The sequence below is a fragment of the Centruroides vittatus genome, unplaced genomic scaffold, assembly GCF_030686945.1.
Source record: "Centruroides vittatus isolate TY-2023 unplaced genomic scaffold, ASM3068694v2 contig_1343, whole genome shotgun sequence".
Classification (NCBI taxonomy): domain Eukaryota; kingdom Metazoa; phylum Arthropoda; class Arachnida; order Scorpiones; family Buthidae; genus Centruroides; species Centruroides vittatus.
The window spans coordinates 155,970-183,004 of record NW_027120855.1 but is presented as its reverse complement, the minus strand read 5'-3'; the positions used below and the strand labels follow the sequence as shown (position 1 = coordinate 183,004).

At 33.2% G+C, this 27,035-nt stretch overlaps 1 protein-coding gene across 1 annotated transcript in view; it reads left to right on the top strand.

Annotated features, from left to right (window-relative positions):
- Window positions 1-27,035, top strand: part of LOC136990837 (E3 ubiquitin-protein ligase MARCHF6) — a 199,383-nt gene that overhangs the window by 42,828 nt on the left and 129,520 nt on the right. The window contains exons 5-7 of the mRNA XM_067289284.1: window positions 5,672-5,744; window positions 21,908-22,052; window positions 26,699-26,828. Of these exons, the coding sequence (XP_067145385.1) occupies window positions 5,672-5,744; window positions 21,908-22,052; window positions 26,699-26,828 (348 nt within the window). The remainder of the gene's footprint in view (window positions 1-5,671; window positions 5,745-21,907; window positions 22,053-26,698; window positions 26,829-27,035) is intronic.

Genomic DNA, 27,035 nt, shown 5'->3' with positions numbered 1-27,035 from the left:
TAAAATGAAACAGAATATAAAAATAGAATGCCAGCAATAACAACATTTAAATTTAAAATAACAACATAAAATAAAAATAACATAAAAATAGTACAAATTAAACAGTGAAATAAATTAAAACAAAGTATTAATATAATTAATTGTTGTAGTAAAAAGATTTCCATGCACCGGATAGACTATCAGCATCTCTATGGTTGATGCAACCTTTGGTATTATGTGCCTTGTAAATCTAAAGCTTTTCAATGTATTTAATAACATGTTTATTAGTGGCAGTCTTAATTATGGAAGCTTTACCCCAATGTACATTGATATCTTGTTCTTTTGCGAAGGCTGCCGGGACAGTACTGTCCAAGTTTTTAGTAATCGAGTATTTATGCTCCTGCAGCCTCTGTTTTAAAGACCTCATAGTGGCACCAACATAAACTAACTCTGAATTAAAACGGCAGTCAGTTAATGGGATTGAATATACTCTTAATGTATTGTTTCGATTTAGTTTCAACTTATCGTTCCGTAGAATTCTGTAAATCGTAGGATTACGTCGATAAATTATTTTAACATTGTTCTTGTGAGCTATTTTCTTAAAGATCGAATGTAGGAAAGGAATATAGTTGAGAACTACCTTTCGATCTTGGTTGGTAGTAGTACGTTGTTTATTTGTTGGATTACAAAATTTATTAATAAGAGCGTTAATATCCCATATACGATATCCCTGTTGTACAACTATTGTGCGTATGTAATTTAGTTTATAAAACTCCTTTAAAAACACCGGACTATAAGCATATCTTCCATTCCAAACCTAATAACCGGTGCAAACAATTATATTTCTGGCTAACGTTTTCGGTCCCTCCACTGAGACCTTCCTCAAGCCTATATTACTTCCAACTCACATCAATCAAATGTACTGGATGAATGTACTTCTTCTGATATAGCCTTAATCCTTCCAGTTAATTTCTTTTACGTTTGTTCTAACGTTTTCGGCCCACCCTGGGCCATCTTCAGGAATATAATGAATGAACGTGTAGAATTAGAACGTATACATCGAATGCCTTCCGATTCAAATTACTGTGAAACGGTTAAATTTGTTGAAGGAACATTCTCTCGTGCTATGACGCTAAGGCACGTGAGAAAATCTCGGTGAAAATTTACTACATAATCGTTGAAATGAATGCTTTACGACTCAAATATCTTGTGATTTCCCTTCATAGCAGTATTTCCACGCTTGTGAAATGCTAGCCGCATCTTTATAGTTAACGCATGTGTTTTTCAATCCAGCCTTGTAAATTTCTAGTGTTTCCATTGTTCTAAGCTGGTTTGTGCGGTGGGTGAGTCTTATGATACGAGCATTTCCTAGATCCGCAGTGATACCAGGTTCCGTAGTTGCCCGCGCCAGGGCGGTGGTATATTTGCGTTTCTCTATGTCGTACCGGTGTTCCTTCAACCGTTGTTGCAGGGAGCGTTTTGTAGAGCCTACATAGACCATGTTATTATTAAATCTGCTGTCCCACATAGGGATCTCATACACTCCTGGAGCATGATTTAAGTCTATTGGGTCCTTTCCATTGCGGAGTAGGTCATATATCGATGGTGGCCTACAATATGCCATCTTGGTTTTTGTGATGTTTGAAATTTGTCTATATATTCCATCAAGGTGGCTGTTATACGTTACAACTTTCCTCCTTATGTTGTTATCCTCCGGCCCCACCACTTCTGCGTGCCTGTTGTTTTTGTTCCCCTGCGTGCACGTGCGTGCGATGTTATATATTAGGTTCTTGCTGTACCCATGCATAGTTGCCATTTGTTGTATGTGTCTGAGTTCCGTTAAGGTATCCTCATACTTCGTATTGTGCGTGAATGCACGTTTTGTTAAGGCTCGGAAGGCCGCGATTTTGTATGTATACGGATCTTCCGAGTTGGAGGGGATGAATAATACAACTTGCTTCTGCGAGTTAAGGGACATTTTGCTTAACCAGGCAGGTACCTCAGCACACCGCAAACAAATCTTAGAACTCACGGACATACTCTGCTATTCATCATTCTTCCGGTTTGGTAATAAGACTTACCTACAAAAACGAGGGGTTCCAATGGGCAGCCCCCTATCCGGAGACCTATGTGAACTGGTAATAAGGAAACTTGAACATAAAGTCATTCCGGCCTTCGGTTCCGACATCATACTTTATAAGCGATATGTCGATGATATCATCATCATATGGAAGGATGAACCTGACATTAATAGGTTCCTAAACACAATAAACAATAACCCATATGGCTTATCCCTCAAACTAGATCAAAAAAGCGACTCGTCGGCACATTTCCTCGACTTACAACTACAAATACATAACAATGAAATCTTGTTTAAGGTTTTCTACAAAGATTGTTACGTACCATTATTCATCCCCTCCAACTCGGAAGATCCGTATACATACAAAATCGCGGCCTTCCGAGCCTTAACAAAACATGCATTCACGCACAATACGAAGTATGAGGATACCTTAACGGAACTCAGACACATACAACAAATGGCAACTATGCATGGGTACAGCAAGAACCTAATATATAACATCGCACGCACGTGCGCGCAGGGGAACAAAAACAACAGGCACGCAGAAGTGGTGGGGCCGGAGGATAACAACATAAGGAGGAAAGTTGTAACTTATAACAGCCACCTTGATGGAATATATAGACAAATTTCAAACATCACAAAAACCAAGATGGCATATTGTAGGCCACCATCGGTATATGACCTACTCCGCAATGGAAAGGACCCAATAGACTTAAATCACGCTCCAGGAGTGTATGAGATCCCTATGTGGGACAGCAGATTTAATAATAACATGGTCTATGTAGGCTCTACAAAACGCTCCCTGCAACAACGGTTGAAGGAACACCGGTACGACATAGAGAAACGCAAATATACCACCGCCCTGGCGCGGGCAACTACGGAACCTGGTATCACTGCGGATCTAGGAAATGCTCGTATCATAAGACTCACCCACCGCACAGACCAGCTTAGAACAATGGAAACACTAGAAATTTACAAGGCTGGATTGAAAAACACATGCGTTAACTATAAAGATGCGGCTAGCATTTCACAAGCGTGGAAATACTGCTATGAAGGGAAATCACAAGATATTTGAGTCGTAAAGCATTCATTTCAACGATTATGTAGTAAATTTTCACCGAGATTTTCTCACGTGCCTTAGCGTCATAGCACGAGAGAATGTTCCTTCAACAAATTTAACCGTTTCACAGTAATTTGAATCGGAAGGCATTCGATGTATACGTTCTAATTCTACACGTTCATTCATTATATTCCTGAAGATGGCCCAGGGTGGGCCGAAAACGTTAGAACAAACGTAAAAGAAATTAACTGGAAGGATTAAGGCTATATCAGAAGAAAGACCTATATTACTTCCTACACGATCTTTTTCCAAAACGATTTTCGAACAATCGAACCTTTAAAATTTTCCGTTATGCACGTGCATCCCGATTAAATTGAAAAAAGAAAAAAAAAAACTCGAACTAGCAGCCAGAAATATAATTGTTTGCACCGGTTATTAGGTTTGGAATGGAAGATAGGTAATTTAGTTTTCTATATGTGTCATAAATACTTGTACAGTGGGTATAGGCCCACTTTATCCAAGATCTAAAGGCTGCACATTTAAAGTTGCTGGGATTGAATTGTAAAGTACTATTTTTAGTATCTTAGGAAACCGACACTAACTGTGGCCGGTAAAACTTCTGTTAACTTAACGGGTACTTTACGCGGATTAGAGATTAGTTTGCCAGACCTGGGCCTTTACGCATGCACCGAAAAAGTTAGTAAGAATAATGACAAATATCAAGTCAAAGCAAAAGTTTCAAATATATTTAATTAGTAAATCGAACTGAACTATGTACAATTGTCTATAATCCAAAACAAAATTTATTAACGAAAATCAACAAGTCAACCCGACAATAAAACTCAGCCACTTAGCTTAACTGAATCTTAATTCCCCTTTGAAAATTTGACAAATCAAATACTTAGGAACTATGAACAGAATCTCTTACTAAACGTCTATCTGTCACCTCACTGTACTAGGAACCTGTTTCCTCAATCCTTTCGCTATCGTCAAATCGAATTCCTCTTTAACACGTTGGATTGCCTAATTCTCAATCTGGACTGCGACCAGGAATCACCTCACTCTGGAAATCACCTCGCTCGTCTTCGGTTAGCATGCTGGTTTTGTGCTGTGAGGTGACGTCACAATTCAGCTAGGTTACTCCCCTTATTTACATACTTAGTTTTTCTAACATTAAATTCTTTCTGGCAGCTTTAATTTTCCAACAAAATCTTACAAACCATTTACAAAGTATTTAGCACAATTTTCTGGGATGTTTTATGACAGTTTAGTAAGTATTTCTTTGCTAGTGAGTGTGGGGATTCCACCCTCTATTTTTTTCTGCAGACTGTTTATTTCTGCTGGGCAGCGCAAGTGCACGATTTTTTTTTCTATGGCGCTCGTTCTTTTGTGAGTTGGTTTATTATCTTCTTTTTTGTTTACTAATAAGAGAGTGGTGGGAAACCTTTGTCCTAACTAAACATAAGCCCCAAACAAAATATAATAAAACGAAAAATAATAATAAAATAAAAATAACGCTCGGACTCAGTTCCTTACAGAATGAATTCTTTGGAATAATAATAGTAAGATAGCTAGGCTTTTGATAAATATTCGTCCATGTTTCACCAAATTTACAAGTGATGGATAGATCCAGAAAGTTTACATTCGGGTCACTTTTTGTTCCAATGACAGCGTCAAACCATATGGGTTGTTATTCATTTTGTTAAGGAACTCTTGAGCGTTATTAATATTCCTCCAAATGATGAACACATCATCCACATATCTTGCATATAAAATTACGTCGTCGTTGAAGACAGGCAGTACTTTATTTTCTAAACGTTGTAATACTAGTTCATATAATACTGGGGATATCTGGATCCCCATTGGAACTCCTCGTTGTTATAAATATGTGTCACCTTCAAATAGCTCACAAGAACAATGTTAAAATGGAAATCTTTTTACTACAACAATTAATTATATTAATACTTTGTTTTAATTTATTTCACTGTTTAATTTGTACTATTTTTATGTTATTTTTATTTTATGTTGTTATTTTAAATTTAAATGTTGTTATTGCTGGCATTCTATTTTTATATTCTGTTTCATTTTGAAGGCTTAACTGAAGAGGACTATTGAGAATAGTTGAAAACATTCTTATTTTATTAAATTTAGTTTGTTGCTGGAAATGCTAAGGTGTTTGATTTCTTTTGTACATTTATATTCCAGTAAGTTATTTATTTTATTAGAAAATGTTGTGAATGTGCATGTGCGAATTCACAATGCTTTCCATTTTCTAAATTTTTACTACTGTTCCATTTTCAGAATATGCACTAGATTCTTTTTTTGCTTCTATTTTTTTAACCCGAGGATGACCACTTAAAATAGAAGAAAACATTTGTTTTTCTTAAAATGTATACATTTTTTGCTGGTTTTTTGGTGCAATTATTGTGTGTGTAATTATTGTCCTGCTGTATTACTGTGTGTAATTATTGTCCTGTAATTATATATAAAATAGTTTATAAATTAATTTATATTTTAGAATAGTTTATGATGATGATTATTGTTTTTTTCAGGTCGAATTTATCGATGCTTATTTACTGGATCTGTCAGTTCTCTGTTGACTCTACCTCTTGATATGTTATCGTCGTGAGTTATTTTTTAAATTTGAATATATTGTTGAATTAAGTTATTAAAAATATCATAAGTTTAAGAACTTTCTAAAGTATTGAATAAAGACATGGTTCATAGTTACTAATTATATATGTATTTTAAACTATAATCAATTCAGAATTAGTTTTAATGCAGAGTATTAAAGAAACTAAGGATATATTTATTTATTTCCACCCCATTTAACAAAATTATTCAAGATTACAATAAAATATAATTAAAATTAACAACAAAAATAAATACAATAAAAATTAAATAGTAACAAGAAATATATAAAAAATAAAAAAATAAAAAGGGAAGACAAAATGATATAAGGACAAAACAAAATCACACATTTATAGAAATTGTTGGCATAAATGTTTGTATTTTGTAAAGTCGTGATGAAGGTGATGTTCAACAGGAGACATGTAATCAATGGAATGATAAAAAAAAGATCTATGAGATAGTGATAATTGATAAAAAAGGACTATGTAGACATGATAGTGATTGAGTTTTCCTGGAAGAAACTTTCAGTTTTTGCCAATAATTGGGTATTATGCCATTAAAACATTTATAAGTTAAAATATGATATAGTCAGTTCAATAATATAGTTCCATACATTATCTAGCAAAACATGAAATTATAGATTATAGTTTATGTCATATTGGATAAATATTCAGAATATTATGGTGATGACAGATTTGGAGATAAACAATGCTTTGGATATAATTATCTCATAAACAGTGATTAGTTTTTATCAGGGCTTTGGAGCGGAGCTGGAGCTGGAGCATGGAGAAGGTGGAGCAAAGGATTTTTATTTGGAGCAGGAGCAGAGCCGGAGCGCAGAAATTTGTAGTTCTCCGCTGCTCCGATATGCATATTTTTTAATATTTGAGCCGGTGAAAATGGAAGTGGCTTAAGTCATAAAATTTAAAAATTGAGTTAAGTCCATGTTTGAAATCCTCTGACATAGTTCTGTTTTGTTTAGAATGAAAGTTGCTTTAGTCATTAGTACAGAAATTCACCACTAGGAGCAGCACTAATATTTATTTCTTAAATTTAAATTTTCAATGACAATTTAACAAACCATTAAATATTAAATTAAATTAAAGTTATTTTGCATTATTAAGTTTACAACACTGATATTATTTAACATGTGGCAAACTTGTTAAACAAGTACTAAGTATTTGTGTAGATAATGCAGCAAACGTGATATGTGCTGTAAATAAACTTGGCAACAAACTACTTCCAACAACCTTCACTCTGCAGTTAAATTATTTCTTTAATCTAACGTTTTCGGTTAGCTTTACTAACCCTCTTCGGGATCGACAAAAAACCGTTATTTCAAAAAATGCTTTCGAAAAAATCTATACAATTTAGAATGCTTTTAAACTTTCCGGCTGCGCAATCTCAGATCATTCTCTCACAGCTGCATATCAACTGCTCTCCAAGCAGATGGGATTCGATACGATTCTTTAAAATTAATGCTTTGCTCTTTTTCGGTGTACTTGCAAATACACCATGCCTCCGTATATTTAAGCTGCCTTATATTTGCCACTTTCTGTATAATTTTCTCATCGTCCCATTTGATAGACACCTCGTCCGGATCCGCTGTCGCATAGTTCGCTAACGCCATAACCGGTTGCCTGCATCTTACATTTCTTTTATGTTCCTCTATCCTTACCGCCAGCGATCTCTTTGTGGACCCTATATAATACAGCTCCGTATTCCGCCTTTTATCCTGCATAGGTATTCTGTAAACCCCTGGAACTTTCATTTTGTCTATGAGCGCTTTGTCATTTCGTAGCAACTGAAATACAGTATGGTTCCTCCTGTATGCTATTTTCTTATTCTTCGCTACTCCTATTCTTCTATATATGTTGCTTAATTGAGCTCTATACTCCATTACGGTAAATTCTTCTTTTTCTCCCTTTTCTTTACGCTCATTATTACCTTTCTCTATTTCTTGCACCAACCTTTTTATTTTGCTACTCTTTATTCCTACTCCTTCTGCTATCTTCTTGATGTAATCTATCTCCTTTCTTGTGTCTTGCATCCTGCTACAATGCGTGACAATAGAGAAAGGTAATAACAAGCGTAAAGAAAAGGGAGAAAAAGAAGAATTTACCATAATGGAGTATAGAGCTCAATTAAGCAACATATATAGAAGAATAGGAGTAGCGAAGAATAAGAAAATAGCATACAGGAGGAACCATACTGTATTTCAGTTGCTACGAAATGACAAAGCGCCCATAGACAGAATGAAAGTTCCAGGGGTTTACAGAATACCTGTGCAGGATAAAAGGCGGAATACGGAGCTGTATTATATAGGGTCCACAAAGAGATCGCTGGCGGTAAGGATAGAGGAACATAAAAGAAATGTAAGATGCAGGCAACCGGTTATGGCGTTAGCGAACTATGCGACAGCGGATCCGGACGAGGTGTCTATCAAATGGGACGATGCGAAAATTATACAGAAAGTGGCAAATATAAGGCAGCTTAAATATACGGAGGCATGGTGTATTTGCAAGTACACCGAAAAAGAGCAAAGCATTAATTTTAAAGAATCGTATCGAATCCCATCAGCTTGGAGAGCGGTTGATATGCAGCTGTGAGAGAATGATCTGAGATTGCGCAGCCGGAAAGTTTAAAAGCATTCTAAATTGTAAAGATTTTTTCGAAAGCATTTTTTGAAATAACGGTTTTTTGTCGATCCTGAAGAGGGTTAGTAAAGCTAACCGAAAACGTTAGATTAAAGAAATAATTTAACTGCAGAGTAAAGGTTGTTGGAAGTAGTTTGTTGTGATTGTAATAATGCAGTTTACGTAGTAAATAAACTTGGTGATCATGAAAATATTTCCCAGGATAAAGATGATGAAAAACTGAAGACATCAAAGAAATGAATGTATACATTTTGCAACAGTGGATTAAAGATCCTTTCCTAATGGTGTAATGATAATATGAAAATTCAGCTAATGAGGTGTGGGATTCACACTCTTCAACTGACCATTTGGAATGGATTAAAGAATGAACAAATAATAAAAATATTAGGGAAAATTTGACAGGTGGTAAAATTACGAACGCCAACAATTCGTAATGTTTTGCCGAAAATGTATGGTAAAACTCAATTCCTCGATACAGTAACAAGATAAGGTTTTACATATGCCATGCTTGATCATCATTTTTTTTCCAAAGACTACTGTGACCAGGCAGCTGCTTCCTGGACAAAAGACCTGGAACTTAGCAAAGCAGAATGGGACGAAGTAAAAGATATCAGAGCTGTTTTAGAAAACGCAAATATTTCGACAATTGCCCTTCGAGTTGCCAATCTTACTCTGAGAATGTTTATTAAAGAATGGTGTAAACTAGAAAAATATATGGAAGAATTTGGAGGATATGTTGCATTAGGAATTCTGTTTTCATGAAAAAGCGGAAAGAAAAGCTTATTCAAAACACACATTTTCTTGCTGGAGTGTGTGTTGATTCTAGCTATAGAAACTTATTAAGTGAAGCAGAAAAACTAAAAGTGAGAGAAGGTCTTTCAGACATCCAACAGCGAATCAAAAGGCTAATAATAATTGATTTGGCTGAAAAGCCGGCAATTGTCGAGCCATCACAGCCAACCTGTAATATAATATAGATTCGGAAGACTCTGATTTTGAAAAAGAATTGGGTAGAAGAGAAAACAGTCATCGAATTTCCACTATACATAATAAAGATGACAACGAAATAGATAAACATATTGAGAAAGACTGTAATGCAATAGACGATGTGGGGAGATTAAAGGTGAATGTATTCGAGGCCATTGACCATTATCCAAAGCACATCAGAAAAGCATGCGAGAATGCCAACTTCTTAAGCAAGGGTTAAGCGTCTATTTTCCGGATTAAGATTAATTTGAACTGATAATAGGCAGTCAGTGAAGGACGATTTGCTGTCTGCCATTTTATTTATTAAAATCAACGAATAAATTTTAGGTTGTATGTTAATTTTTTTAATAATAAATAAATTAGTTGTAAATAAACAAGGTATTTTTTATATGTACTTATATATAAAAGAAAAAATTAATGTAATTCCTGTGAAAATATTTTAACCGGAACATGGAGCAGAGCACGGAGTGGAGCTGGAGCAAATACTTTGATGCCAGAGTGGAGCTGGAGCAGAGCAACTCAAAAAAATGGTTGCTCCAAAGCCCTGGTTTTTATAGATTTTACATAAAATTCAAGAACTTTGAATATCAGAGTTACACACCATCCACTGCATGGACCACCTCAGATGGCTTGAGGCGATCTATATATGCTTAAATACCGTTAAGGAGGGTAATTGTATTAACTACAAGGAGGAAATCACTCTATCGACGGCCTGGCAGGCCCTCCTGGATAAAACTCTACGATAGCACACAGCAAGTATAGTGCACAAATTCGTATTGACGTCATCAATTTGCACGGAATGATGTTTCCTATTATATTTCATAACAACTTTGAATTGAAGTGCATTTGATTAGGAAGTTCAAGTTGCCCGAAGAAGAACTGTGACGGTTCGAAAATGTTTGTAACTTTGTGGTATATTTTGTTTGGAGATGCACACTAGTAAAAGGCTTATAGGTATGTGCATTTTACATTACTCCAGTGTAGAAATTCTACTATGTTTTTGAATATCAGAGTCGATTGATAAATCAGATCTCTAGTTTTATTAATTTCAAAAGGTATAAATAATGTAACCAGTTTTAAAAAGTGGTAAAACTCATTTATTTAAGTTATACATATTTGATTTCCAACATAATCACTATTAGAGTGATGCATTTGTTTTTTAGACATTGAACCCAGTTCTGCATTCTGTGTATGAAAAAGGTTTTCAAATTTTTTTTAGTCATTTCCTTTATGACCGCTGAAATATCTGTCTTTGACAAAAAAATATCAATCTTCTAACAACACTTTTAATTTTGGAATCGACCACAACACTGATGATTCCAGATCAAGCTACAGCTGAGTCTTGGTGGGAATTTTGAAGAAAAAAGAGGAAATTAAGAAACTGTTTCTTGGGTCTTTGCCATGGCTGTCTCGAAAACACAGAGGAAGTCACCGTACAAAGATGTCGAAGATGCTCTGGTACATTGGCTAAAGCAAATTTCATCGAATCTTTCTGTTTCAGGGCCAATACTGAAACAAAAAGTGATAGAAATTGCTGAGGGATGTACTTGGAGTAGATACCAACTTTAGTGCCAGTGATGGATGGTCAGAGAGATACATTGCATGTACTGTATAAAACACTACTGTATTTTCGTAATTGTAGTTTTTGTGGTTTTTTCAACTTTGTTTTAGTCGTCATATCAGATATCCCGACACATTTCCACTTTTCCTTGGGGTGTCGACTTATGTGGACTCGGCAGTATTAGAAGTTTGAGGATAAAGAATGAGTTTTTCAGTGTTAAAACAGCATACATTTATAGACTTTTCTGTATGTTTGTTGTAGTCCAGAGTTGTTACTGTCAGATGTCCAGTATTTTTACAAAATTAGTAGGTGTAAAAGATTGATGCTTTTAGTTAGATGATGATAAAGTTCACATTGAGGTGTTACTATATGGTAATGGATGAAAGAAAATTTATTGTTTTTTATACACAGAATGAATTTGAATTTAGTAATTGAAACATCAGATGAGCGAATAGCATATGCTTTTCACATCTGTTCTTCCACAATACAAACGTGAAAAAGTTCAACCAAAAAACATACTAAAATTGAGCTCAAACTTCATTACAAAATACAGTGAAACCAAATTTATTACAATAAAGTATTAAAATAAACAGTATCATAAGCATTTTGTTTGCATTTTTTAAATTTCCCTATGTTTTCCTGATTACAGTATTTCTGTTTTAATTGATTCCATTTATATATAGAACTAACATATACATAGTTTTTGACTCATTCTTAACTTACACTTAGGCAATTTATTTGTTATTTTAAAAGAATGAAAATTTTCTATATTAACATAGGTCTTCCAACTATCTGAAAGCAGAGCATTTTGTTTTCATAAAACCTTCTGTAAGCAGAACTGGCATGAAGTGAAAAACCAATTATCATTAATTTATATGAAAAAATTTTGAACATTTCCAGAATGAATCAAAATTAATTTTGCTAAATCATACCAATTAATGCATAATATACCTAAAATAATACTAACAACAGTAAAAGCAGGAGTAATATGATACATTTCTACTTTATATAGGCTATGTATGTAAGTTCAGTAAAACTACACCAGAAATACTCTCTAGTAAGTAATCTTTAAGCTATAAAAATGCTTTCATGTAAAAAATTGATAAAACTATCAATGGCTATCTTCAATTTTGTAATAATTCATCATCATTGTCTGTTTTATCTGTTCCTGTTTATTAAAAAGACTTGCTAATTTCTCCTTAAGTAAAGATAATAGAAACCATACTTTACACACATTTCAATCCATGCAATGATAGACTTTCCATTTTCTCATTATATTTTTGTTGACAGATGCACAAAATAAACCAGTATAGAGCATAGATGTTTACAGACTAGTCTAAAGCTATGGCAGTTTGATATAGTGTATGGTAATGCTGTATAGTAAAGCTCTGCTGCATGTTTAATATTAAAGTGCCAGCTTTGTTCCTCAATATCTCCACGACCAATGAACCAATTTGGATGAAATTTAAAATATTGTATATAGTGGCCACAATAAGTATAATGGATTTCCTAAATTTTGAATAAATTTGTTGGATCCTTTTGGACTTAGGCCGTCAGCATTTTGTCACATAGATTTACAGTGAGAGAGAATAGCAACACCAAGCTACTGAACAGTCCAGGGTCTGCATATGTTTAATAGTTCTTTTAAGTGATGACCACCTTCCGTTTGCCTATTTGAAGGCTTTATTTAAAGGTATTGAGTGTTTATAAAATAATGGTGCAGTTTTTAAATTTTAACATATTATTGGTCAGTCAGTTACCACATGACATGACCTACAATAAGCTATCATGTGACTGCTAGGTGAATGTAGAATTATAATGAAAACAGTTCTATTATGAAGTTATTGTTGACTGCAAAATACTTGAAATTTCATTAAAAATTGATAAAACCAAGTTGGAAAGTAAAGCTCAGCAAAAACATCTAAATCTGTCATTTAAACTCCAAAGCAGTTTTTGATCCAAAGGAGTCAATTTCAAACAACAGTGATACTACCCGGAGTAAAGTAAACGAACATACCACTGAGCCTGTTACTGGTGTGTGTCTTCTAAGTCAATTTTTTCACTTGAGAGGAATTTTCCTCTAATATAGAAAATACGTGCCAAAGTGGTCATTAAAGGCATGAATAACACCGATCAAGATTATATTCGTTGGAAAACCAGATTCTGCACAACACAAGAAAAGAATGTTAATTTAGATGTGAGGCAATTCGACCGTATCATGAAGGAATCGCGACATAACGTTGTGCTTATGAGGGCAGATAAGTCGAAAGGTGTGGTATTTCTGAAACAGGATACTTTCAACGAGAAGTTGAATGAATATATTATGAGCACGGAATGCCAACCTGCACCTGTCAATTATTTGGATGCTTTACAACAAAGAGTCAAGAAATTCACCTCTAATATAGAGTGGTTGAGATGATTTTTTTTTCTCTTGTTTCTTGATGATTGTTTACAATGTTGCTTTTCTTTGGAACAAAAGCAGAATGATATGAAAAAGATATGAAATGATACGCTAAGAAAACATCCAAAGGAAGGAAACTTTGGATGTTTTATTAGAGTATCATTTCATATACCAGATCAGTGTTTCTCAACCTCTAACGAATTGTCGCCTTCTTCAATAAATCCGTTACGTAGTATCGCCCCCTTCACTTCAAAAAAAATTTTGTTGAGAGTTAGCCCCGGCCCTCAAATTCGTATTGCATTGAATAGACTAGTAACTAATATTATTTGTTTAATTATTGTATGATATAACAAATAAAATATTTAATTATTTTTAATATAATGTTCTACTATATTGCTCTAAAAATTGTTTTTTGCCCTTCAAAATATAAATTGTTACTAATCATCCCCTAACATGGAAAATCACCCACATCAGGGCAATATCGCCCCCATTGAGAAACACTGTACTAGATACTAGAACCAGATTTGACAGTAAGCCTCAACATGTGAATAAAGTATACATTATATAGACAAGTACAGGAAGTTTTTGATGAAGCAACTTCACCATGATAATAAATCAGAAAACAAACATTATCACAGAAAAAGCTTTACTTAGTGATTTGGTTAGCTTACTTTGGGCTTAGTGCCTTAAAGTTGTTGCAATCCTAAAGTTACCCTATCTCTCCTGAAATGGGGACAGTTAGAGCATGGTTACTAGATTATCTATTAACCATGGTTAGAGTCCACTGTGACAGACATCACCTTGTGTATGGAGCTTCACGTACTCTTTGCTTTGTTAACGTGAAAGTTTCCAATAAACTAATATTTAATTGTTAATATGGACGAGCATCTCCTGTAGGCAATATTGACTGTATGACTCTTGGCAATTGTGGTGTACAATTATTTTAAATGGGGGTGAAACGTGAGGGGAATCTTCTCCTTATCCTCTTCTTGTTTATATCTTGGTACTTTGGTCGAACTGGTGGATGCTTCTTGCATATGACTGTGGCGTTCACATAATCAATTTTAAGGTTGTTATAACCATGCACCCTGGCTGTTCCTTCTATACTTTTTAATTCTTGCACTAGTGCTTGTGGAGTGGAAGAATGCATAAACTCTCTTCTAACCAAGGCCTGAATGCTGCTATTTTGTATGGAAAAGGATTTTTTTCTGGAGGACAACACTGAATATAATGGAGTTTGTTGACGTGTTGAACAACAATCCATACGGGCTGTTTCTTGATGTGGAACAACACAGCCCCACCAGGGTCCACTTCTTGGACATAGATATCGCAAATGAAGGATTGGACATATGCATGTCTGTTTATCATAAACCATGTGCTATCTCCATTTATATTTCAATTGGATCGTGTGATCCTTTTCCGAACTAATTGCCATTCGTGCTCCTGGAGTGAGTACTCTCAAAAGTCCTACTAAAGGATATGAATGCGAGTAGATGATGGAACATTGTACATGAATGAATGAGTTTGTGCAAGTTGCAAGGCCAGTTGTACCCTTCAAGAATAGCAGCTCTCATTAAACTATCTCTAATGTGATTGTACCTATTGCAGTGAAAAACTAAGTGAAGTAGTGTTTGGTTCTCCTGAATACCACAATCGCATTGTAGATTGTCCTCAAGGTTAAATCTATGCAAGTATTGCTTAAAGTTGTTGTATCCTGTAAGTAGCTGAGTGAGGATGTAACTATGGTAAAAATAGCAAATAGTCACAGTAGTGTCAACCTTGGTGATGAAAGTGTAGGTGAGCTTACCAGTGGTGTCACGGTCCCAGCTGTCTTGCCAGAGAATGAAGATTTGTTTCTTGACATGATTGTTGATATACAAGGTAGGAATGTAACTGAAAGTACAGTGGAACCTCGCTTAATAAGTATAATTCGTTCCAGAGTCTTACTTGTAATGCAAAATATTCCTTAAGCGAAACAATTTTTTTCATAGAAATTAATGTAAAATATGATAATGCGTTCCACGCCAAAAAATATGTTCAAATATTTTATGTATAATGTTTATTCAAAGAAAATTATACAATAAACATTGTTAAGGAGCGTGAATCATTATCTTTTCTTCTAGCGCAGAATGAACCAACCTGAAATGCAAATTCAATTTGCAGAAAACAGAAAAAATCACAGATAATATGTTTCTAATATTCAATTATAGCCTTTATGTAGCCCAAGAATTTGGCATATTGTTTGATGTGTTTATTATATAACAGGCTATGGTTGTTGATGTTTATATGTAATATGTGTTGGAAAAAGTTTGGAAAAATGTGTGATCACAAGCGACACTAAGATGCTAGCCGAACGAGTGCTAGATAGAGCATGCACACAATCCGGGACTTCCCCTATCCTAGCCACTCATTATGCAAAAATTTGCTTGTTAAGTGAGTCATTTTTTTACAATTTATTTTGCTCATTATGCAAAACACTCATTATGCGAGGTTCTGCTGTACTAGTGACTGAAGATTTGCAGCTTGTTTGGCAAGATGGTCAGCAGTCTTGTTGCCGAGAACCCCCGCACGATCCAGGACCCATTGGAAATCTATTTTAATGTTGTTGTCTCAGTGTCTGAGGATGTGATGTATGAGATGGAAAAGATTTAAGTGGCTATCAGATTTTGCAATCTGTGTAAAGCTACTCTTCTACGACAACTACAGTCAACAGAAAATTTGTTTTACTTAATCTGAGCTATATGAGCATTTTGTGATATATAACATTGTATATAAATTAGTAATATGTATACAATACTAATTTACATGTAATTTTATTAAAGTTTTAGAAATTCATAAAGTTTTATATTTTTTACAAATAATTTGTTAATGACAATTAGACATTAACTAGCAGATGAGCCCGGTGTTGCATGGACAAAAACTAACGATAGCAGAAATTATGATTATTTGATTATAGCCAATCTTACCTGTTTTTACCGGGTGCAAGAATTAGGTTTACCCTCTTCCGAGACTAATTAGAGAATTTTTAGATGGGTCTAAAAACATGTTTGATTTCCCGGAAAAAACTGCATTTAAAATAGTATGGTAAAATCCGAATTCAGGGTAATCCTTACCCCCTCTCTGTTCTCCACGGGGGAAATTTCAGAAAGTCCCTTCTTTGTGTACATTTTCATGATGTACTCTAACTGTGTACTAAATTTCAATTTTCAACTCATAACTGTTTGGGCTCTGCACTTAATATTATCATCATCATCCCATCTCGATTATTTTATAAGATTAGAGTCAAATTTATGAGAAATTTCATTTTCACTATCCTATTGATATTTATCGGATATCTAATAAAAAAAAATGATTAAAATTATTATTGATATAATACATCTCAAAGCCCGATTGATATATTAATAAATCAACAAATGCCTAAATAATTGGGCTAATATATGGCTATAATTAATTAATAAATAGAAATGAATTTGGTATAAAGGTAGGTGTTAGGTGCCATCTCTTATCTAAATTAATAATTATAATAATTTTTAATAATTTAATAAATAATTTAGAACATTTCGGAAGAAAATAACTGAGTCGGGGCGGGGCTTGAACCCGCAGCCTCCGCTTGCCGTGTGGTGCGCTGCCAATAGCGCCACCCGGACCCCAAGCCGGTCGGCGCTTCCAGACATACTTAAATTTCGATATAATTTCTTCCAGAATGTTCTAAATTATTTATTAAATTATTATAATTATTAATTTAGATAAGAGATGGTGTCTAACGCCTACCTCTATACCAAATTTATTTCTATTTATTATTTAATTATAGCCATATATTAGCCCGATTATTTAGGAATTTGTTGATTTATTAATTATTATTGAATTTTATCTGAATAAATTGTTAGTATTTAAAAAGATTTTTTATTTAAGTAACCAAAATATAAAAAATGAAGTAACCTATTAAATAAAAAAAAATCAGAAAATTTTTTATTATAGTGGAGAATTAACTTACTTGATGATAATCTTACTTGAATAAAATGATTAATTTTAACTTTTAAAATTTAAAAAACTTGCCTGGAACATTATATTTTGAATTCAATATTTCGAATTTCTCGGATTTGGAATGAATTCAAATATTTGTTCGAATCTGTTTATTTTGAATATATTATTTTTGAGTTACCCGAAAAGTGGAAATGATTAAAATATTTATTAATTGCCAAAATGTATAGTATATGTGCCACTATTTACTTTCCTTCTTTATTATTTACACTTTATACTGACTAAAACTAACTCTCTCCTCCTCTTCCCTTGGGGGTGGAATTTCAAAACTCTCTTTTTAATGTGCATTCTCGTGAATTACCCTACTAAAATGCAGTCAAAACCGCAAAAAACCGCATCTAAAATAGTACAATAGAAGCCGAGTTCTTCGAGGTAATCCTTAACCTATCATCCACTGTACTTAAATTAACAAGTATGCAGATATTGTATTTCAAAATAATTTTGGTAAAATTTAATAAAACTTAAGACATAATAAAATATGTTAGATATTATTACTAACTCTACACAGTAATGTAAATGAGATATATCAATGTTTTAAGGAGTGTACTCTACTAAAGTATTATCTGTTGCATTTGTGTTTAAAAAATAATTATGCTTTTTTAAGAAAAGCCAATAGTGGATCCAGAAATCTTCGCATGGGGTGCAGGAAGGAAACAAAGTACCTTATAAAATTTTTTACTACTTGACACTTTACGTAGGAAAAACTCCAGAAGAAAGTGCAGCTGCACCCTTGTGCATTCCCACATCTGCTCCTGTTCATAGCTTATTCAGAAAGAAAATCATAGCTATTACAAACTTTATACGTTTAATAAATAGTCACTGATTAACAATTTATTTGTAACATTTATTTCTATTTATATTTAAACAAAGTATTTTTGCAATTTATTCTGTATTAAAAGTTGTACAATCTTTTGGTAACAATGTTAAATTATACAGTTTAGTCTCGACATAATTATAATATGTAACTCTAAGGTAACGATTTCTTTTCGATTTGGGGGAACACGTAACATGTTGAGAAAATGAACCTTTTTTCCTGTTTTAGGAAAAATAGATTTGTAAAAGGAATACTTCACAAGCATTTAGATCTCAGTTTGAATGCAAAATCAATTTATTACATGTTTTTTAAATAATTATAATTTACTTATTTATTAAGTACATTTGGAAACGTCAGACACGATTGTATTCCACCCCTCTGATAACAAGAAATTTATTTAGCATTTTTAGTTTGTTTTTAAATCTGTTAATCTTAAGTATCATTGAAAATAACACTCATATCAAATTTTATTCTGTTTTGGAAGTAATATGTATTTTTCTTGGTACTTTTCTTTTTATTGCTTTTCTTAGAGATGGATTTGGCCTGTCAAAAATTATTGGGCATACCATTATTTTTGAAATGATTATTCAAAAACTTTAGATACATTTTATCTTCAAAATGTGTAATATGTATCATACAATTATTTTAGATATAGAAGTTATTTTAATAAATCTTCCCTTATGTATGAAATAACCCACTTATTAGCTTTATATGTATATATAGAGCTAATGAATAGTCAAGAAAGTCAAAAATGTTAGTGCAAGACTGAAATTATCTGCTGGAAAGAGTGAGAAGAATATAATTTAACTTACATGTAGAAATTTATTAATTAGAATATTTTAAAAAAGGTGTTAGTGATTCAACTGGGTGCTTTAGGTGATTATTTATTTTAAAAAAGTTTGTCTAATAGCTGATATACTGGTTTACTATTACAAATGTGTAATTTCTCTCCCTTGTCATTTTGAAAATGAAAAAACTCAAATTATTTTTGCAGTTTACAGCTATTCACTAGTGTCCACCTTTTCTTTTATTTGTGCCGTAATATCAGTATTTTAAAAATATTAGTTTTTAAATCCAAAATGAATATTTTTGAATGACTAATCAGAAAAAAAACTTTTCTTGAAATGCTTACCATAGGACAACCACATACTCTTTCATTATGGTGAATTGTGATGTATACTTTAGATATTCGGCAAACTAGTTAGCTTGGAGTGTCAGTTCTATATCCAAAAGTAGTCTAAAGTTTGTGGTCTTGATTTTTGAGTAAACTGTTACTTCAAAATTAAGTTGCTAGGACAGATTATGGCATCCCTGTTTCATTGATGTGCATAGTACAAGTTTTCTAATAAATCTGAAGGGTTAAGAAACAAAGTGTTAATTTTCTTTCAGTTACAGATTTCATTACAGATGTAGACTATGGTTGACAATTAAAAGAGTTTAACAAGTAATGCATGATGCAACAAAGCAAACACCATGACCAATCAATCATCCATTGAAGGATTGCGAAGAATGTTTTTTGTTTTTTTTATACCCAAAATTTGTTAGTAAATGTACTTAATATGTGTATTAAGGGAATGGTTTTGCCAAATTTTACTTCAGGGCTGAATTTTGAAGTAAAGTTTTTCCCCAATAATCAAAACTGCACACTCAGGACAGTACAAACCCCAAATTCAGTCAAGATTTGCCAAATAGTTCTTTCTATGGAGAGCTCTATGATTTATGAGGGTTTATGCTCATAAACTTGGCATACAACTTTGGCCTATTGTGGATAAGTCTTCATCACCCACCGTACATCTTGAAAGGAAAGTCAACAATTTCATCTTAGACCACCTTCCTTTTTACCCATACTCCATCTCTTACACCTATGATTTACTCAAATGTTTCGAGGAACTTAAGGTCCAGGGCGTACACTTGCTACATGTTGCTAACTTCACTGTTTGTGACTACCGATCTCTGTATTTATCCATCTATATTGACTGTGCTGCTTCTCCTTTCTCCCCTTATATGTTTAGGACTTGGATAAACACCACCATAATATTTTGGAACTGGCTGATCTACTTTGCCATTCATCTTTCTTCTCCTTTGAATGCAATACATTTCTACAAAGTAGGGGTGTCCCTATGGGCAGCTCTCTATCTGACACTTAATACAAACTAGTTATCCTGATGATGCCCATTCAACATGGGCAAAAACATTTGCACTTATTATAAAAATTACTGAAATATATGTTTTAGTGTTTTTAAATTATCTAAGTTTAATAGGATTTGTATGATATACTTTTTAATATTTAATACTTTACTTTTTATATGAGTAACACTTAGAAATTAGACATTTTGACTGATTAAATTGGTATTTTATTGGGTTGTTCGGAAAGTTCGTAGCGATTTTTGATAGCCGAAAGTTGAGACACCGATTGACGCAAAAATGATTAAATTATACAAACCAACGAATATTACGATAAATGACCTTGAGATGTGTCTGTTACAAAAAAAACTGTATAAGATTATTCAAATATTGTTTAATTTGTCTCATTGCAAAAATGGATGTGAATAACATGCATTAACAACACTTGTTTCTTTTTTTTTTATCATAAAGGCAAAAATGGTGTAGAAACAGCAAAAAAATATGTGATGTTTATGGCAAGAGTGCTGTAGCAAAATCAACTGTTTGAAAGTGGTTTGCAAAATTTAAAGTGGGTAATTTCAGCCTTGAAGACGCTCCCCGCTCAGGAAGACCTCCTGTTATTGAAGAGGACCAGATCAAAGCATTATTGGATGAAAACCCTCATTACACAACTCGAGAGATTGCAAATATAGTGAAGTCATCAAAGAGTACTGTATTTCAACACCTAAGAAAGCTCGGATACATGAATCGTTACAACATTTGGATGCCTCACTACTTAACAGAAAAGAACTTACTGGATCACATCTTCATTTGTGATTCTCTTGAAAGACAAAATGAAAATGACCCTTTTCTGAAGCGTTTAGTGACAGGTGATGAAAAGTGGATCATTTATAACAACATCAGCCGAAAACGATCATGGGGTAAGAAAAATGAATCACCATTAAAAACTCCAAAGGCCGGTCTTCATCCAAAGAAGGTCATGCTCACTGTCTGGTGGGATTGGAAAGGATTCCTGTACTACGAGCTGCTTCCACAGAATCAAACAATTTATTCTGATAAGTATTGTTCCCAATTGGATAAGCTGAACATGGCAATTAAAGAAAAACATCCGGAACTGGCCAATAGAAAAGGCACTGTGTTTCACCAAGATAATGCCAGACCTCACACGTCTTTACGAACACGCCAAAAATTATTGGAACTAGGCCGGGATGTTTTACCCCACCTCCCATACTCACTCGACCTTGCCCCGTCGGACTACCATTTGTTCCGTTCTCTACAAAATTCCCTTCGTGATAAAAACTTTGATACTTTGGAAGCTTGCAAAAACCACGTGGATCAGTTTTTCGCGGGAAAAACTGGAAAGTTCTATGAAGAGGGTATCATGAAGCTGCCCCATAGATGGCAACACGTCATTAAAAACAACGGTGCATACATAATGGAATAAAAGTATATTTTTAGTTTTAAAACAATTTCTTTTATTTCTCTTAAAAATCGCTACGAACTTTCCAAACAACCCAATATATAAAACTTATTTATTAGCATAAAAATAAATTTAAATTCTTTACCCTGTAGGGAAAACATCTTTTCTGACAGTTTTTATGGATGTTGTGTTGTGACTTGTACTCTTTGTGCCTTTATCAGCCTAGTGTGGTTAAGAGAACAAATAATGCATGGAGGTGGACCAGAATGGTTGGAACAAGAACAGGAGGGCATTCAGGTATTTAAAAAAATAATAATGATTTTTGTTTAACAGTTTACATTTAGCTGTCAAAAATTAGATTTAAAATATTCTGCAGTTAAAAATTATTAGTGATGGGTTTATTGGACGAAAAAGAATCAATTGCTCAATTATTGAAGTCATTTGAAGTACGTACCTCAAGTGATTTTAAGTTGGTTGAGAAATTTGCTTGTCTCTTTTGGTACATTATTACCTTAAAATAAAAAATACATCAAATAGTTAGGATTGGTTTTATCTTGAGGTTAAATGCACTTTAATCTTTACAATTAGCCACATTAATGTAATTCTTTGCAATAAACTGCTGACTATGTTAACTATCCAATTTTAGTAATTAAGTTTATTCTGGGGATTATCAAAAAAAGATGGCCAATATTGGTTTGGTTCCGATTCGAATATGGATGATCTTTAGATTGTTTAAATGAAATATATTCTAATCTTGACAGAATATTTTTAAAAAGATTAGGTTTTTGTAATTTTCTACAGCAATCATAAATTTTAAGAGCAATTTTCATTTAAGAAAGCAACAGTTTTGTGTTTATTGTTAGAAAATAAATAAATTGTATTTTCTATAACACAACGATAAATTGTTTCTCACATAAAGTATATGTATTCAAATATTATAAACAGTGTCTGTCAAATATACTAATATATTTTTCCTTGATACTCTAATTTGTCTTATGCATTTTGTTACTTTTTTCACTTGACTCTATCGATTGCTACAAAAGATTTTGCTATCACGTAGATAATGGTGCCTCTGCATAATTTAAAGCAAGTTATTGGATCAATACGACCATCTTTAGCAAATAGAAAATGTGTCTTTGAGATAATACTTGGTTATATGTTGCAGTAATGGTGCAATAAAAATGAAGTATATTAAATTCAAATTTCTAAAACATTTTTCACATTCTACAGATATTGCATTTTCTAAATACTGTCCGTTTCTGTTGCTTTAAAATTCTTTGTATGAAAATGTTTCTAAATATCAGGGAAATCAATAACAGTCTTGAAGATGGAATTATCAAATTATTCACCTGGAGTATGGTGATTAATGGTGATGGAAATTGTATTATTGAATTAAAATAATTTTTAATGTAAAAATTTGTATTTTATTTTTCATTAATAAAGAAATTTATGAATATTCTGACATACAACAGATGACTAGTTACAATTTTGTGAAAATTAAAGTTTATATAGTAAACATTATAGAAGAAATAAATGACTATATTCATTAAAATTGCAGTAAATTTATACCAAAAATATCATAATTTCTGAAAATACCATATTTTTTAAACTCATAAAAGAGTTTTAAGTTACCAAATTGGTAATTTTTTAATATAAAATATGAGAACATTTTTTTAAAATTATAAAACTTTCTTAAGGTAAAACTGCTGTATTTATGTTACAAATGGAAGTTGTTTTTCTTTTAAGTTATGTCTGTCCCATTGAAATCAGTATTGAAAGGTTCCTGTTCCTGTACAGCTCCAGGACAAAATATACTTGTTATCAGTGGTGATATTCGAAATAGCTAACAAAGGGTTTGCTAGCAGAAAATTTTTCCCTGATAATCACCGACAAACGAAATGGAAGTTTTGGCTAGAAATAAATACAATATGTTTTCTTGCGATATATCTAATAATCTGTGACGTATTTGGAATGTAACGAGCCCTGGGCGAAGACCGGGTAACAATAGTATGTTACTGCTGTCAACCTTTTTTTTTATTTTTTTAGGCAGAGAAATTTTTCACCCCGAATGGCACTGCCGATAATGGACAGATGTCATCGTCTCTCGTAATACAATATCCTTTTTATTTCGCTGTCCATAGCCCGACACGTGTTCCACGGCCATCTTGTATTATCTCGCGCACGTGAGATTGTGGGATCTCTCTTATGACTGGATCTAGTTTCGAGAACTCTCTCGAATCGATCGCGATTAAACCTCGTTTCGATCGAGATTGAAACGGTCGAGAGAGATTGCACCATGACATAGTCCCCGACCTCGCTCACAATCTAGATTGAAATGCTCGGTGCGAACAGGGTATAAGGCTCTAGTTTAGTAGTATTACAGAGTATAATACGTATATTTTAATATATTTTTTAAAAAAAACAAAACCACTGAGAAATGTTCCGTGTGTTTAACAAGGTTCGGAAAACTGAAAATTTTAACAACGGGTTCGGGCGAATCTGTGCGAACTCGCTGAATATCACCACTGCTTGTTATGAGATATACTCATCTTTAGTGTTAACAATAAAATTGACTTAAAAACTCACACTAATCAAAAGTACATTTTAGTAATTGTCACATTATAGTCATTCGGTGAGTAGAATGGAAATGGAATGACAGTTATTGAAATTTAAATGCAATAGATGTTTGATTTTTTAATTAATTAATTTTGCATTTTATTCAAGTTTGTTTATTATATTTTGTTTTTAATTTTAACACTAATCATCATTTTTTGTAAAAAAAAAGATGGGAGGGGAAAAAAGCATTTACCTCACTTAAGTTTGACTTATTTCTTTTCTGTTTTATTTGCCTGATGAAGGTAACATGACAAGTATCAAAAGTATTTGTGATTGAAGTATGAATATTTTTGGAATGTTGAAGACAGATATGTGAGGGCTGGACCGAACGAAAATGTAAAGAAACCTTTCATTTTCCCTTTCTTTCACAATTCTTGCCAATCTTATGACTGGAGGATGATTACATTTCCTTCCCCGAAGTCATTTCCTTTCCCAGGGAACTCGTTGAATATGTCATGGGAACTAATCGCTAAAATTCATGATTGGCAAAAGGGGATAATGTGATTCGAGGTATAAAGAGGATGGACTCAAGGACGAGAGGTGGACTGGTGTCGGAGAAGATAGTACCGGTGTGCGGGTGAAAGAAAGGACACGTCGACTTTCGAATCACCCTCCGATACGGACGATTTGAGCGATCCTCGAAGGAACCGGGCCCATCCAACCCAATCAACTGACGATTCCAGAAGAGTCTCCCCCAACCCAAGACACTCAGTTCAAGGAATCAAAGAGATATGATAATGAATCCATGTAAACTCTCTCTCGGACCCTTCCGTTAGGGATAGGGGACAGGCAAGGTCGATAGTATCGTGGAACCTAATTATTGTATCTAATCATTTGTTGTTTAATAAATTCTGGTTTCATCGGTAAATGGTGTCAGTTACTTGGATATCGCCATTCCCTTACCGACGATCCCTCCCACCTCCTCCACTTGACCTGACAAATTTAATTCCAACCCCTTGGGACCATTAAACAGGTTTCCTCTGACCTGTTTGCCGACAAAAGAGCTACGACTCTGTCATACCTCCTGGGCTACCCACAGATACTATAACTGACTGAAAAGTAGGTTTTAGAATCTGCTTTTTTGACCAGAAAACTTGGTATGAGAAATTAACAACCGAATTAAAATTCAAATTGAAAGGTAAAAAATATTTTTAATGAAAATTGAAATAGCTTCACACTTTGAGGTAAAATAGATTTAATTAAAAATAAAATCCAGAAAACTTGACATTATACAGTGAATAATTAGCTTTCTATTTGGTGGGAAAAAATCACTTTGAGAAATTTTACTTTAAAAAATGTCATTTAAAATTATTTCCTAAAATAAAGTTTATTCCTGCCAAAATTAAGTTTTTTATTCAGTGAAATTTTATTACAAGTAAAATAAATACAAAAATGACATTTGCTAGGAATAGAAACTATGTTATGTGACAATAAATGACATACATTATTGATAGATGTATTAGATGATCACACTTTTAGTTAACAAAACTTTTTTTATACAGCACAATTTTATTATATTTTATTTTACTATATTAACATTGAAAATAAAGCAGTTTTTGCATACAGTAAATGCTTAAAGAATAGTTTAAAGCAGTGGTTCTTAACCTGGGGTGCGTGCACCCTCGGGCACGAGAGAGCATTTCCAGGGAAGTGAGAGAAATTTCAAAAATTAAAAAAAAAAAGCTAATGCATGTATGGAAATGGAATTTGAAAAACTAGACCTAGAACAGTTCTGGTGTAAACAGTTAGAAGCTTATCCACAACTGGCAAAAGCAGCACTAGAGACACTTTTACCATTTGCCACCACCTACCATTGTGAAATGGGATTTTCAGCACTTTTGCACATCAAAACAAAAGCTAGAAATCCCTTAAATGCATCTGATGACTTATGCATGGCTCTTTCAAAAAAAAAGCCTTGTTTTAATAGAATTATTATGAATAAACAACAACAACTTAGCCATTAAAATTTAAATATTGCTTTTTATGTTATATAGTAATATATATTGTAAATAAACATGGCATTTGTTTATGCAATAAATTTTTTTTTTAGATAAAAAATATACACACATTTTTTTAAGGGGATACAAGAGCTTATTTTCATATTCAAGGGAGTGCTGGCCCCCTCTTGAATATGAAAATAAAAAAGGTTAAGAACTAAAAAGGTTAAGAACCGCTGGTTTAAAGCATTGATCAGATTAAGTTATGTTTACTTGAATGGTATACTAATTTTCAATAGAACTTTCTCACATAAACTGTGAATGATAAGTAATTCTTAGTAGTTTCTAGAATGTTGCTATTTATTAAAATGTAGGTTATAATATTTGTAGAATGAACCAGGAATTCAAGTTCCTGCAGAAAACAATAATGCACCGAATGTAATGGATGGTTTGGCAGATGCTGTTCCTAATGGGGAAATTGGTGAAAATATAGGAAATAATGCAAATAATGGTGGCCAAGGTAAATAACTTTTTTAAATTAGTAAATTTAGCAATTTCTCTTTATTAACTTTTCTGGGGATTTTCGATATCCAGAAAAGTGGAATTTAAAATTCCTTACAAAGTTCTCAGAAAAATTAAATATTAAGCTAATGTTACAGCAACAAAGGCAGTCTGTATACATACCAGTGTTTTTTATTTTTACTATGAATTTGTGTGAAGTAATGAA